The sequence below is a fragment of the Procambarus clarkii genome, chromosome 7 (assembly GCF_040958095.1).
Source record: "Procambarus clarkii isolate CNS0578487 chromosome 7, FALCON_Pclarkii_2.0, whole genome shotgun sequence".
NCBI classification, from domain to species: Eukaryota; Metazoa; Arthropoda; class Malacostraca; order Decapoda; family Cambaridae; genus Procambarus; species Procambarus clarkii.
This window is the reverse complement of record NC_091156.1, coordinates 18,175,092-18,190,000: the sequence shown is the minus strand read 5'-3', so window position 1 is coordinate 18,190,000 and position 14,909 is coordinate 18,175,092. Positions and strand designations below refer to the sequence as shown.

Below are 14,909 nucleotides of genomic sequence, written 5' to 3'. Positions count from 1 at the left end.
CATTGATTAGTACCCAGTTTGTTATTGGAAATACATAACCATCTATTCCTCCAACAGTTGTGGATCATGTTATGAATGGTGGTAGAAATCTGAGTAAAGAATTTGTTTCAGATGCACAGTATAGGGCCAAAGTGAGGAGGGGGGGGTAGGGGGATGGAAGGGTGGTTGAGACACTTCAGGTGACCTGAGCTTCCATCTGGTGGTGGTCAGGCCCATCACAATTCAACCTGTCTTCTTACTAAACTACATTTTTTTACACAATCAAACCCGGCATAAAGAGTGCTGTGGTTTAGGGAAATTAAAATGACTGCAATATTGATACTTCATGGGCTTAATGATTATCAGCTGAAGTAGGTTAGATGAGTTGATGAGTTGATTCCAGTTAGGCTAAACCACTGAATTTTTTATGGAGGTTACCTTGAGGTTTTTCCAGGGCTTAGCGTCCCCGCGGCCCGGTCGTCGACCAGGCCTCCTAACATTATTGCCAACAGCATTTGGTGTTCCCAGGCGGTCACCCATCCAAGTACAAACCCAACCCAACGTTGCTTAACTTCGCAGATCGGACGAGAAGCGGTGTTCTCAACGTGGTATGGCCGTTGGCCATACCACGTTGAGAACTTGTTTGTGTGCAAATATAGTGTTCTCAAATATTATGGCTGGATGTTCTCCATACCACTTATCATACCATACCATACCATATCATACCATACCACTTATCATACCATACCACTTATCATACCATACCACTTGGCCATGGTATGGCCGTTGGCCATACCATGGCCAAGTGGTATGGTATTTATGGAATGGAAATAGAAAACATAGGCTTCACAGCAATGATCATTTGCATTGTTTATCTAGAGGTGACTAATTTCTTTCTGTCAATTGCTTATTTTGTACCACCATTATTTTCTGACAGGTTTTCCCAATTTTTTGTGGTTGATCTCTGATTTCTTTCTTCCATCACTTCATATAGTGAGCCAAGTCCTAGCTTCCAGTAGGCAATGGGTTGGTCTCTGAGAACTCTTGCGCTGCTAAGGCTTAGTGGTACCATAGCTAAGCTTGAAGGGGTACTTCTCAGTTCTTAGAAACATTCAAGATTCCAAACAAATTAGATAATAAACACCAGCTTAGATGTCAAATGACATAAAAGGCAGAATATACTACAGGAATTACTTCTCTCAAATTCATAAATATCAATGGAACATTATCTCCTGAAGATGATGCAGCAAGAACAGCAGTAAACTTGAAAACATATCTGGGTAATACTCTTCAGACAATGCAGATAGTTTGAGGAGTGCCCTACACATGTAACAGGTTTCATGTCTACTAAAGGCAGAGTTTGTCACATACATTTAAGAAAAAATAAATGAGTGTTGTCTGATACAGCCAACCTCACAAGACAGCATGACTCAGGGAGATGCTCCAGCAAGTCATATCAAAGGCTAGTCTGGTCTCACTCCTTGAGCATGTAACAACTTTGTGCCTTTTGTTCCCTCCATAGGTTCGCACATAGTACTTAACAATATTGTATAATTATTGTGACCAGTGACCTGGGAATAGGCTGGGTGTGGAATCAACTCTGCGATTACAAATTTAATGTCTTATACATCCACCAGACCAGGGCTAAGCACTTCAATCACAATAAGTATAATATTAGAGTATGTACTGTACAGGCCTAAGCAGGGAGTGAGAGGCACAGACAATGTTGCTACATGCTCAGAGGGTGAGACCAGGTTAGTCTTTGTTTGGAGTTCTTGGGTCGTCTCCTAAGTTACTCTGTGATGCAAGGGTAATCACAGCAGATGACACTACAAACCTATTGATACAAGATATATACAGTAGCTACAATCTGAGCTATGAAAGTTACTTTGCAATGGTTCAGAGAAATAGGGGATAAATACAGTACATACTGTAAATGGAAAAAGGGCTTCATAATGGCAAAAAACCTGCATTTTAGGAGATAAAAGTAAAAGAATATGATGTATTATTTAAGTGTTCTCTGGCATAACTTAGGATGTTGTTCCATTTACCTGGGCTGTATGGGTCTCAAACCGTGAACCCCATGTGTGTTAGGCTGACACTATCGACTATAGAGCGTGTCGCCCTCACATGCATGGGGTCCATGGTTCTAGACTCATACAGCCCAGGTAAATGGAGTGTTTATTTACCCAGAAGTGTGGATGACAATTTATTTTTATGATGTTGTTGTTTTGAATTCACACATTATTAATAAGGAAACCTTTAAAGTTGTCACCTTGACAGTCCAGACATTTTTGTCTGTTTCTACAGCGTCTGGAAGCATGATGACCAAACCACAACTCAGAAGATGGAGAAGCGATGACATTTTAGTCCATCCTGGACTAAATGAGTCCATCCTAGACTCCATTATCAAGTCGTGTCTCTTAAGGTCCTCTATTTGGAATAACTGGAAATGTACATGTTATATTTGTTTAATTAAATGTCCTTGACCTTTAAGTCATTTTCTGTTAAAGGATTGAGGACAAATTACACAATAAGAAGAGGGAAGTAGCAACAAAACATCATTTTTATGTAATGGCAAATGAATATAAAATACAGTTGAAAGTATTTTATTAGCAACAAATTATGAATGGTCCTATTGGTTGAGTAAGAAACGTCCATCCTCTCACAACATTTGTAGGATATGAACATATACTCCCAGAGACAGTAGTTCAGTGGCTTAGGTAAGCTTTTGTTTAATTAATGTTCAAATTTCAAATTGTAATGTTTCAAACTATCAAGAGGTTGGAATGTTACCAGTGCATGAATTAGGGTAACAGCTGAGGGAAACACACAAACATAGCTCAACAGAGGTTTATTATTGTGAGCAGTGAAGGCTCTTGGGGTTTTCAGGTAAGTCTGGGCCTTACCTGGCCTCATCTGCTGCACTCAATGATATATTTCACCAGAAATACCATTGAGTAAGTTAAAATAAAACCTAATGTACCTAGGAAGGCATTTAACGATATGTTCCCAACCCTAAAAGCATCCCAACTCTAGCAGTACTTCAGCACAGAAGTAAGCTGAATTTATTTGTCTAATAATAAAAGAACAAAATGAACAATTATCTGGCAAAATAAGTACCTGGAAAATGATAAAAAGACTTTGGTAGTGTCACTTGTGTTGGATATTAAAGCTTGAGTTAGTCCTGCACCAGCATACCTGGTGGGTAGGATACTTACCATTTAAAGGTATTTTCAATAAGACGTAACACTCCCAGATAACGGCATAAAATGCCCGTCTTATGCTAAAAATACCTGAGGCAGGTGAGTTACCCTAGCTAGCTGCATGAACCCATGGGTTCGCTATCACGGGTGCCAGCATACGGCACCATCTAACTATCACACTGTGGTCATAACCACTTTGTCAAGAATAATTAAAAATATACAAAACTATATACAATACTGTACACATCATTTCTTGTCCTTTGCATTATCAGGACTATCTGGGAAGAACACTTTGGTGATGACAATGTCGCCGGTACTGAGAGTCTGGCACTGAGCATCAGCCTTACTGGTGAAGGTTGACATAGAGGTCACATTGTTCAGAGAGTGAGGTGGTGAGGTCTGTGGGGATATAATTAGCCCTTGAGAGTATCCATGACAATGGCAACAACATGAAGCAGGAGGACTGTTAGCATTAATGGCCACAGGAGATGAGGCACCGGAAACCTGGGTAGCTGCAGCCAAAATGGCTTCTAAACGATCAATCTTTTCAAAGCGGTCCATTGCTCCATTACTTAATACTTGTTCCACCATGTTCATACTGGTAGTGAGGGATGGTGACCCACCATAGCTATCACCATCACCATCACCATCACAACGTGGAGATAAAACACCTCCTGATCCGCCAGATCCTCCAGAACCTATGCTGCTCAAACTAGGATATTCTCCTTCCTCTACACCGTCACGTTCATCATCGTCATCATCGTCACTATTTTCATCCTCATCCTCGCCATTTTTGTCAGGAGATTCGTCTCTGGAAAGATAGATTATTTAAATATTATATGCTGCAACAACTGAAGCTAAAAGTATCTAACTGCCATTCTTGTAGCAATTCACCCTACTCTCTTTCTCCTCATTATGCAATCTAAAGTACTAAAATACTTGTTACCTGGCCCCAACATCATAATACTATACAACACAATCTTGTGCTACTAACTGTTACTTTCTAACCTAAATAATCCATCTCTAGTATCTTTTTTTATTCTTTGTCTCCTTCCCTGACTCCATGCTCATAAGGCTCTGTTCTCCCCATCCCATGTTGCCTGTGTGGCCCTCACATGCCACCTCATGCCAATGCCTATGCTGTGCCCACATTTTTCTTGTCTGCCTTTGCTGTGCCACACAAAGCCCTCTGCATGCCTTTCCCACCCTACCTTCCCTCCTGATTCCCAACCCTGTCTTGGCCCATCCCCCACCTGGGCAGTCCCTGGGGAACATGCGAGGTCCCTGAGGTGGTCAAGGTCCACTTCAACAACTCGGTGATGCCCCACACAGGCCATGCTTTATGCCTCGCCAGCAGGCCCCCTGGTGTTCAATGGCGAGGCCCTGTTACTCCATGGAAGGCCAGGCCCTGGGTGGTTGGGGGCTTTACAAGAAGGAGCCTCCTAGTCCCCTGGTCAGTTCAGGACCTCGCAAGATGAGCCCTCATCACCTGGTTGACTGTCCTTCCACCCTGTTACCTGGCTGTCTCCACCAGCCTGTTTTTTTTTTTTTTTTTTTTTTTTTTTTTTTTTTTTTTTTTTTTTTTTTTTTTTTGAGATATATACAAGAGTTGTTACATTCTTGTACGGCCACTAGTACGCGTAGTGTTTCGGGCAGGTCCCTGGAATAGGATCCCCTGCCGCGAAGAATCGTTTACTCTGTTATGTGGATACTCTGTTATCTGGCTGTTTGATAACAGGATATATATGTAGTATGTGGTATTTTGCCACCTTGTTATCTGGCCTTCTTCACTAGCCTGTTATCTGGCCAGCTCCACTAATCTGTTATGTAGATACCCTGTTATCTGGCTTTATGATAACAGGATATATGTGATATGTGGCATCCTTAGCCTGTTATCTGGCCAGCTCCACCAATCTGTTATGTAGATACCCTGTTATCTGGCTTTATGATAACAGGATATATGTGATATGTGGCATCCTGCCACCCTGTTATCTGGCCATCTCTGACAGTCTGTTCATACGTGGCTGCCTCTGCCTCATTTTCTGGCTGCCTCATCATCCTGTTATCTGGCCGTCTCCACTAAACTTTTGTTTGGATTCACTGGCAATAAAAAACCCTGTTATCTGGCCTCTTCACCTTCCTGTCTATGGCTTTCTCTGCCATGCTACTCTCCTTACTTCCTTGTCCTTTTAATCAGCTGGATTCACCACTGTCGTCCTCCTTTCTTTCTGCCTGCCTGTTATGTGGCTGTTCTGCTACACTGTTACTTCGCTTTTCTTCTTTCTTGCTTCAGGCCCTGCTGGCTGTTCTACTAGCCTGTTATATGGCTGCCTCTGCCTGCTGCCTCTCAGCCACCCTTCTTCCCCACAAAAGAGGACATCACTCTCTGCTCCAAGACATCACCGCCAGCACGTTCACTGGCCACTCAACCCCCTGTTATCCGGCCACCACTGTCAGTCTCCTCTGGCCTTCCTGCCACCTACTCCATGGCTGTGCCCCTTAGTGGCCACGCATCTCCTTGCTTTCGGCCACTATACTAGACGGTGGAGGATCATGGTGGCATTTTCAGATCTTATCTATTTTTATCAGCTCTGCCATGTTTACAGTTCCTGGCATTATTATTATATTTATTACTGGGTTCATGGGGCCAGGCTTTTTTTCATTAGCCCTTAAATGCCATTTGCAGTTCTTTTGTGAGATCAGTGAAGATAAATGTTTTTATCTGTATTTATTTGTATTATTCTATTCAACAATTTATATTATCCTTATGTCATTATGTTCTTCCTCTTTGGTATACTTTCATCTGGTGTTTACTGCTTTCTTCCTTCCCACTCAAGCAAGGGAAAGCCTGCACAACTCCTCTCCTTTTTATGGTTACTTATCTTTCACTTAATGTCCATGCTCTACTTTGCTTTCCTGCACTGCCTCCTTCTTCCTTAATGCAAGCAATTCTCCCTGCTGGGTATTATTCTGCTTGCTTTGGTCTGCTCAATTTCTATTTTTGTCCCATTGTGTCTATGTCCTGGTTTAGTAGCATGTTAGCCTTTATTAAAGCCAGCTTTCCCTACAGGCCTGTTCTCCATTATGGACAGCTCCATATACTAGTCAACTCTGCCTCTGCCGCTCTCTATTATGCAAACATTCTCATTTGCAGCCCCCATCAGCTCTTATTGTCAGTGGTAGTTTATGTCATTTACTACTGACTTCTTTACTATGCAGCACTTATTAAGCAGCTCTCTACAGGCCAGTTCCCATGGGAGCCAGTCTTTAACGAGTCCCTTTATTAGAGCCATTCATTGTTTAGGCAGCTACTTTCTGGGGCACAGTCTAATTATGTAAGCCCCTTTTAACCACTGGACTGCACTGGCCGAGTAAATTCATTTACCAAAAATGGTGCAGACTGAGAAAACACCAATTTAAGATTTCGTACCCATTCAAAATGTGCCATCGGTAGGTTGGGTGCGAATGGACTCCTGGGACCTCCAGTAAGAGGTAGCCATCTAAAAAAAAATTCCCAGATTTCCCTAGCGCTGCTGGCTGGATCAATTCTGAATGAGTAACCATGAGTGGCACACGTGCTTCTTCTTCTTCGCTATATGTGCAGTATGCATGAAGGTTCTTCTTCCCGATGACAGCACGAGTGATAATATAGCAAGATGCAGCACGCACAGCAGCACATCAATGGTCAAGATGTAGTAGAGGCGGGAAGATATCAACGTCTTCTATGTGGGCAAGGACAAAGACAAAATAAACAGACGGGAGGAAAGGGACTCAGGACAGGAAAGAGGAGGAGTTGCATGAAAGGTGAAAGCAAAATGTCACCGAACTATAGAAAGTGTGGGATGTAGGCAAGAGACGGCAGTGGGGAGGTGAAGGATATTTGGGAGGCAGTCACTAATTAGTTATGAGAAAGGAAGGGAAGTGCGAGCACATGAAGGAACACAGGATGAACGAGTAGGTTAGAGTAAGTCAGGTTAGGACAGGGTAGGTGAGGACAGGGTAAGACATGTTGACAGATTCCGGAACTTTATGTCTGGGACACAATCGCATCGGTCTTCCTAGACATGCCAGTAGGACAGCGTGAGGAAGACCTGGGAGTGGGGTGATGATACGTCGCAGGAGTGCGAGACATATGTAGTTTGTCAGGCAAAATGGCAGGGTGCTTGGAAGTTGGGACAGCAGAGGATTGCTTCTGCTTAGTGCCGGGGGTCGGGGTTTGCGACAAGTCAGCCTGGGAAGTGACTCGGGCAAGTGCCAAGATGTTATCAAGGGCGGTTTCCAGCATCAGTTGAAACATTTTGGAGACAGCAAGGGTAGCTGTGGGAGGTTGTATGTCAGGCAGAGTAGATGCGGAGGAAGGGTGTGGTGGGTCGGCCTCAGGAATGGGATGGACAGACTGAGAAAAGAATTTAGTCAGGAATCAAGCCAACATCTTCTCGAGTGCATCCACAATGCGAATGACAAGTGTGTCAAGATCGGGACTCAGTTGCACAGTTCGTGGGAGAGGATTGGACTCTGGGGTTATAGGAATGTCAGTGACAGATCAGGCACAAGCAAAGGGGGGCCGGCGGAGTGTAATGTAGTGGCTGATGACGGACATTGTTGGGTCATTTCAGAACACGATTGTATTGCAGGTTGATGCCGGGAAGAGCCCGAGTTTGTGCCGTGATGTACAAAGGACATTGTTTGAATGTAATGTCATGAGCATCACCACAGTTTGAGCAGCAGAGTATATCTGATGTACAGTCACGTGTGTAATGGGACCCAGAGCATTTCCCACATTTGATGTCATTGGTGCAGCCTTTTGAGGTACTGTATGGTGATAACCTTTACATCAAAAGCACTGAGTGGTACTGGGAATGTACACCTTTAGTTTATGGAGGAAGCCATCAATCCAGACCTGATCAGGGAGAAAGTAGTCTAGAAAAGTAAGTAGGGGAGTGCCGGTATCACTCAGTTCTCCATTTGTCCTACTCATAAATTTCCTGACACTGAAGATTGGAATGTCAGCAGCCTGAAGGTGTGCCTTGATGTCGTCTGCACTAATGTCAACATGTCAAACCACATATCTTGCCAACTGGTCACCCAGTAGTTTGTAGCGTCTGACTTTGTAACCACGGATTTCAGTAACATCCGAAAGCACTAGGTCCTCGCTGTGATTGTTGTCCTTTGCAATTAAATTCCTTCATTTATTCAGTCGATATAGTGCACCTAGATCTTAGAGAACTTGGAAATAGCATGATAGAGGAGACTTTGTGCTCTGCCATTTCCAAAAACACTCCTATCAATGGACGTATTGTCATCAAAGGCAATGATAAACGTTTGTAAACTAGGAGAATTTGCCCTACTTGTGAGTGAGTGAATTTGCCGAGTGAGCGGAGGATGTTAATACTGAGGCCAAGTAGGGCAGGGGCAATCATGGGGTACCCCAGGATGCTGGTAGCATTTTGCCTCCAATCTGTTCACCTTACTGTGGTATGTGAACTGTCCAGGAAAACCCCCTCAGGATCACCCTCTAAGACCAGAAGAGCATCATGATCGGATTGTGTGCCATGTAACAGTGGGTTTGGAAAACCTTCAAAGGTATCTGGAATGTCGCAAGGAGAGATGCTGTGCACACCTTCAGCCGTCACCATGGTTGGCCTTGTCTGCCGCACGCGCTTCTGGCTCCCAACCCCCTGTCAGATGTGGTGTTGAAAGATCGCTCTCCGTTGGTGAAATTCAGACCTTATTGTTTAAAGAACATAGGGGTCATGATATTGATGAAGCTCGGCACAATAAGGACCTGACACAAGGGTCAGATAAAAGTGATACAGTACCAATGAGAACGATACAGCGAGCATATCCAGTAGTGGCTGAGCGCCATGCATGCCCACCCATGTCATCTCCAATTTTTATAGATGATACTGTAGATGAATCGTTTTCTAGGTTCAATGATGATGCGACTGATACAAGTAGTATAAATGAACAGGGTGTTAGCAGCTTCCATGGTGGTGTTTATTGCCAGTGGTGGTGGTGTCGGCAATACAAGGAGCATGGGTGAATTCGCGAGGGAGGACTGTGATAATTTTGTAACAATAACCACAATTTGATGATTCTGATGTTGGTGTTGCACCCACTTTCCCATATACAGGTGAAGATATGAGTGATATCAGGACAGAATTTTGTCACTGAACTTTTCCTAGATATTTCCAAGAATACCTGGATTTTCTCAGTCCTACCTAGCAAAGGGATCATCTCAAGAATACCTGAATCTTTTCAATCATACCTTACAAAGTGATCTTTTCAAGACTACCTTACAAACTGATCTTATCCTATAATCTTTTCAAGACTACCTTACACTTTACAAGCTTGGCTACATAAAACCTACAGATAATAAAGCCAAGGGTGTACGTGAGTGCGCTATTTGCAAGCATACAGAACAAAGAAACAGGAAGCAAAAATCTGCTTGTACCTGGTGCATCGAGTGCGAAGTTGCGCTGTGTACCATGGACTGCTTCTTTGATTATCACTCACTTCCGAAGTACTGAGAGTGTAACACAGTGTGTGACTTTATAAATAGTATGTGAAAGTGTACATATTGTAAATATATTGAATATTGAACAGGTAATATTGCACCAATGAACATTTGTTGTGAACACATTACAGTATCAGGAATTGAATGTGGTGTGACAGCGGACATAAACAGTATCATATTAATTATTGTGTAACAGAGAATATCTTCAAGAGTGGAGTGAACAGTGAATTAAAGGCTACAAACTATTGCAGAGTTGATGTAATATATTTATATTCATGTGCAGTTGATATGAGATTTGGTTTAGAGCCTCATAATGGACAATTTTGTCATCTACTGATGAAGAGAGAATTTTGCAGATGGCATAGTGTAGCCTCTTATTGAGCAAATCAATTAGATTTTACTAGTGTTTCCTTCCACCCCTTCATTCCTGGTGTGTTGTTGTGAGAAGTTACTGGGCACCACACTGTTATTGTGAGAGTACTAGACTGGGAGAGTTAATGCACCACTGAGTTTGAAGTAGTATTACTTGGCCGTGAAGTACAGCGAGTCAAGTGGGCGACACAGAAGAGAGACCTTATGGACGGGCAACCCGACCTAGGTAAACCTTGAGTTTCTGTGTCCACGGATACCCCAGTGAAGAAACTAGGGTGTGGTCGGGTTACTTCACTCCCTTCAGGGTTCAAGACTGGGTTCAGTGGGGAACTCTGCCCCGCAGGTCAACTGAGGTGCTTCCCAGGGGTGAACAGTGGCACTTAGGGAGGGGAGGGGAAGTAAGGCCCCAGCAGTTTCTAGAGGAATAGTGACACCTCTTAAGGCAGGGAACGCCGGAGTGGGAATTGGTTATTCTGTCGGGCTGACTGGTTGGGGGACAAAGACCCATCACATTATTTATATGAATGAGTTTGGGTGGATATAAATAGAAGCTGCCTCTTCTGGACCAATAGGCATTATGTAATTTCCTTAGTTTGTATGTTAGTATGAGTGAGCTTGGGTGGATATAAATAGGAGTTGCCTAGTATGGGCCAATATGCTTTCTGCAGTTCCTTATTATTATGTTCAAATAATAATTTGTTGACCTGGTATATTTCATTACAACCAAATAGAGCTGTGAAAACCATATGATCATAATTGGTACGTATACATATCATGTATGGTAATTATAATGAAATTTTACTATGATGACTACTGCATTGGCATAGTAACATTTGCAACAGTAACAGCATTTGCATAGTAAGTAATCATGAAACGATAACTGGAGCCATACAGACCAATTACCTCCATATTAACATCACTGTATAAAACTGAGACAAACACCTCTCTATGGAAGATAGCACCTCACGCCAACACACCCAACACACACAGCACCACCTCCAATACACACACCCACAGTTGGTTAGGTCCAGATATCCTCTGAGTGTGGTGGAGGTGTTGATGCTACTCGTCATGAAAATGTGTGGGGAACCTACTTTACGCACAAACATTCTCTCATACACACCTTAACATACTTGCAAACATTATCAAATGAAACATGCAAAATAACTTTGATAAAAATAAAACACACTGATATTTCAATAAAACTAAATATTCAGAATAATAACAATAAAAATTAGGCATTTTTTACCTCTTGGATCCTTGTGAAGTATGACTCCTCTTTCACTACTTTATTTGGTCTAGTCATTACTAACATGTAGTAACATCTAGTGAGGCCAACTCCCAGATATTCCTCTCTCACTACTCTTGTATCTCACACACACACACATGCTATAATATACTACTCTCAACAAGCACATAGTCACACTACAATTGTATTATTTATTATCAAGCACTTTACTTAACTCTTAAAGTGTGAGTATTGTTATACAGTATATTGATTCATGGGGAAATGCAGTTATCATCATATGCTGATTTTAACTATTGTATTCTTGTCTGGTTTTTCTCTAATTGGTATTGATATCTGTGTACTCAAAAGTAATTGTTTTCCCATGTATATTTCCAATATCCTGTTTTTTTGTTATAAATGTAATGTACACATTTTGGTAGGTTAAAGTCTGCAAATTCAAAATAGTTGTGTCATTTATGTGGTGTCCCATCTTGTATTTGAAGTATATTTTTATTACAGTATATTACATTTGTCCTGTATTCCCATTTTTAAATAATGTATATACCCATACACAGTAAATATTGAAGAGAGATATTAATTGTGCAGTAAAAGAAGCAATGAATATCTTAAGATATTCAATTGGCACTTAGAAAAAATAAATCTACATACCTCTCTTTTTTGCTCTGAAGACGCTCCAACTTCTTTGCAACTTTGTACGATCCTTCTAACTTCTCACGTTCTTCATCACTCAGTTCAAGATATCTGTAGGATTCAAGTTCAACAGTAACATTAGGAATGAATGAATGCATGTATGAATATATGTACAGATTATGCACAGTATATGTATGTGTGTGTAATTACCTAAGAATAGTTACAGGATGAGAGCTATGCTCGTGGTGTCCCATCTTCCCATTAATCTTAGTCATATGATGCCTTGAAACTACTGATAGTTTGGATATCCAACATCTTCTCACATGAATTGTTCTGACCATCCACAACTCTGTTTGCAAAAGAAAACTTTCATACATTTTGTTGGCACCTTTGTTTCATTAGCTTGAATCTATGATTTCTTGTTCTTGAAGTTGTGGGTTGCAAATTTTCGTCTTACCTATTTTTGTCAATTCCTATTACTATTTTGTACATAACAATCAAACTGCTTCTTTTCCTCCTATCTTCCAACCTTGGCATTTTTAAAGTCACCAACTTCTCCTCATAGCTCATGCTCTAAAGTTCCTGAAACTATTTAGTAGCATGTCTTTACATCCTTTCAAGTTTATTAATGTGTCTCTTGATATACGGACACCACACCACTGCTGCATTATCTAATTTTTTGTCTCTTGGATGTTGTGAACAGTTTCTTTAATATTTCTCAGTCTGTATATTTAAACATGGTAGGCTTCTCTCACATAGAAGCCTTATGTTGTCCTTTGATGACAGATTACTAGCCAGAACCACTTCTAGATGCATTTCCTTTTCTGAGGTTTTCAATGTCGTTTTATAAACTTTGTAATTTAAATCTGGGCCTGTTTCTCTCTACTCCACATTCTATTAAATGGCATTTGTTTACATTTAAATTCCATATGTACCTGTATACCTGGTTTGTACTCGGATGGGTACTGGGAGTTCTTCTACTCGTCAAGCCCGGCCCAAAACCAGGTTTGACTTGTAAGAGTTTGGTCCAACAAGCTGTTGTTTGGAGCGGCCCGCAGGCCCACAAATCCACCACATCCCAATTGGTCCAGCACTTCTTAAAAGAAAACTACAGTACAATATCTAGTTTTCTCTTGAAGACTTTTTTCTCTTTTTCTCTTTCTCTTTTTCATCTTGAAGAAGATGAGGGAACCGGCGGCTGAGCGGACAGAACACTGGATGCGTAATCCTGTGGTCCTGGGTTCGATCCCGGGCACTGGCGAGAAACAATGGGCAGAGTTTCTTTCACCCTGATGCCCCTGTTACCTAACAGTAAATAGGTACCTGGGAGTTAGTCAGCTGTCATGGGCTGCTTCCTGGGGGTGGAGGCCTGGTCGAGGACTGGGCCGCGGGGACACTAAAGCCCCGAAATCATCTCAAGATAACCTCAAGATGTCTACATTTGTTCCAGCAATATTTCTTATACTTGCTGGGAGTATGTTGAACAACCTGGAGCATACCTGGATACCTGGAGATTTCTTCTAGTCCCCCAAGGTCTGCCTAAGGCCAGGCTCAGTGTTCTCTGATTGTGCCTATGGCATCTCTACTCTTCACTGGTTCTATTCTGCATTTCCTTCTGTATCTTTCGTTCCAGTATGTTGTTATTCTACTGTGCAAATTTGAGACCTGGCCTTCAAGTATCTTCCATGTACAGTATATATTATTTGTCTCTCTCTCTCTCATCTCCCTTTCCAAAGTATGTATAGGTACAAAGTATGTACTCCTTTCCAAAGAGTACACTTTGAGAGCTTTGAGACCTAATAATTTAGATGTTTTATCGTTTCTATGCATGCCATATATGTTCTCTGTATTTCTGTATTTCCTCTAATTCAGAGATCTCTCCTGCTCTGAAAGGGGAAGCAAGTACCAAGCAATACTCAAGCTGGACAACACCAGTGATTTAAATAGTATTAGTATTGCTGTAGGGTCCATGGATTTGAACGTTCTCATAATCCATCCTATCATTTTCCTGGCTGCCACTATATTTACTTGGTTATGTTCACTATATGTCAGGTCGTCAGACATCATAACTGATGTCTCTTACATGTCATGATATGAGTCTTACATGTTCTTTCTATGAGTAGGTCTGATTGTATCCTGTACCCTGTGTTTCATTTAAGTTCCTCGTTTCCACCATACTTCAACCGTGGACCTCTGATGTTCAAACAATGTTCTCTGATTGTGCCTATGGGACCCCTGCTCTTCACTGGTTCTATTCTGCATTTTCTTCCATATCATTCACTCCAGTATGTTGTTATTTTACTGTGCAGATTTGGGACCTGGCCCTCCAGTATTTTTCTTGTATAATTATTTGATATCTCACTCATCTCCTTTCTAGGGAGTACATTTGGAGAGCTTTGAGATGATCCCAATAATTTAGGTGTTTTACCGTGTCTATGTATGCTGTATGTGTTCTCTGTATTCCCTCTATTTCAGTAACCTCTCCTGCTCTGAAGGGGGAAGTAAGTATCGAGCAATACCTAAGATGGGACAGTACAACTGATTTTAATAGAACTGTACTTACAACCATTGTGATGGGATCCCTGGATTTGAAGGTTCTCGTAATCCATCCTATCATTTTTCTGGTTTGCACAATATTTGCTTGGTTATGCTCCCTAAACGCTAAGTCGTCAGACATCATTATTCCCAAATCCTTGACATACTGTTTTCCTACTATGGGCACATTTGATTGTGTTTTGTACCCTGTATTTTGTTTAAGGTCCTCATTTTTACCATACCTGAGTACCTTGAATTTATCAATGTTAAAAAACCAGCGTTGAATGTAATGAAACGCCATTTTCTGGGTGAGACCCGGAGGCTCCCCGGAGCTGATATGCTAATGTCAGACTTTGGCATCAGTCATGTGTATGGAGTTCTAGGGCCTACCGGGGACCACGAGCCAGAACCTGGCCCCCTC

The 14,909-nt window shown here is 41.8% G+C and overlaps 1 protein-coding gene and 1 non-coding gene across 2 annotated transcripts in view; both read right to left on the bottom strand.

Moving 5' to 3' along the window:
- Positions 1–482: 482 nt before the first annotated feature.
- Positions 483–601, bottom strand: LOC123761534 (5S ribosomal RNA). The gene has a single exon (XR_006773236.1). It is a non-coding gene; the product is annotated as a 5S ribosomal RNA (ribosomal RNA).
- A 1,971-nt stretch (positions 602–2,572) lies between these two features.
- The window catches only part of egl (Egl_like_exo domain-containing protein), a 197,623-nt gene continuing 185,286 nt past the window's right edge, over positions 2,573–14,909 (bottom strand). The window contains exons 7-8 of the mRNA XM_045747388.2: positions 11,972–12,064; positions 2,573–3,996 (exon numbers count right to left, since the gene is read on the bottom strand). Of these exons, the coding sequence (XP_045603344.1) occupies positions 3,432–3,996; positions 11,972–12,064 (658 nt within the window). The 3' untranslated portion in view covers positions 2,573–3,431. The remainder of the gene's footprint in view (positions 3,997–11,971; positions 12,065–14,909) is intronic.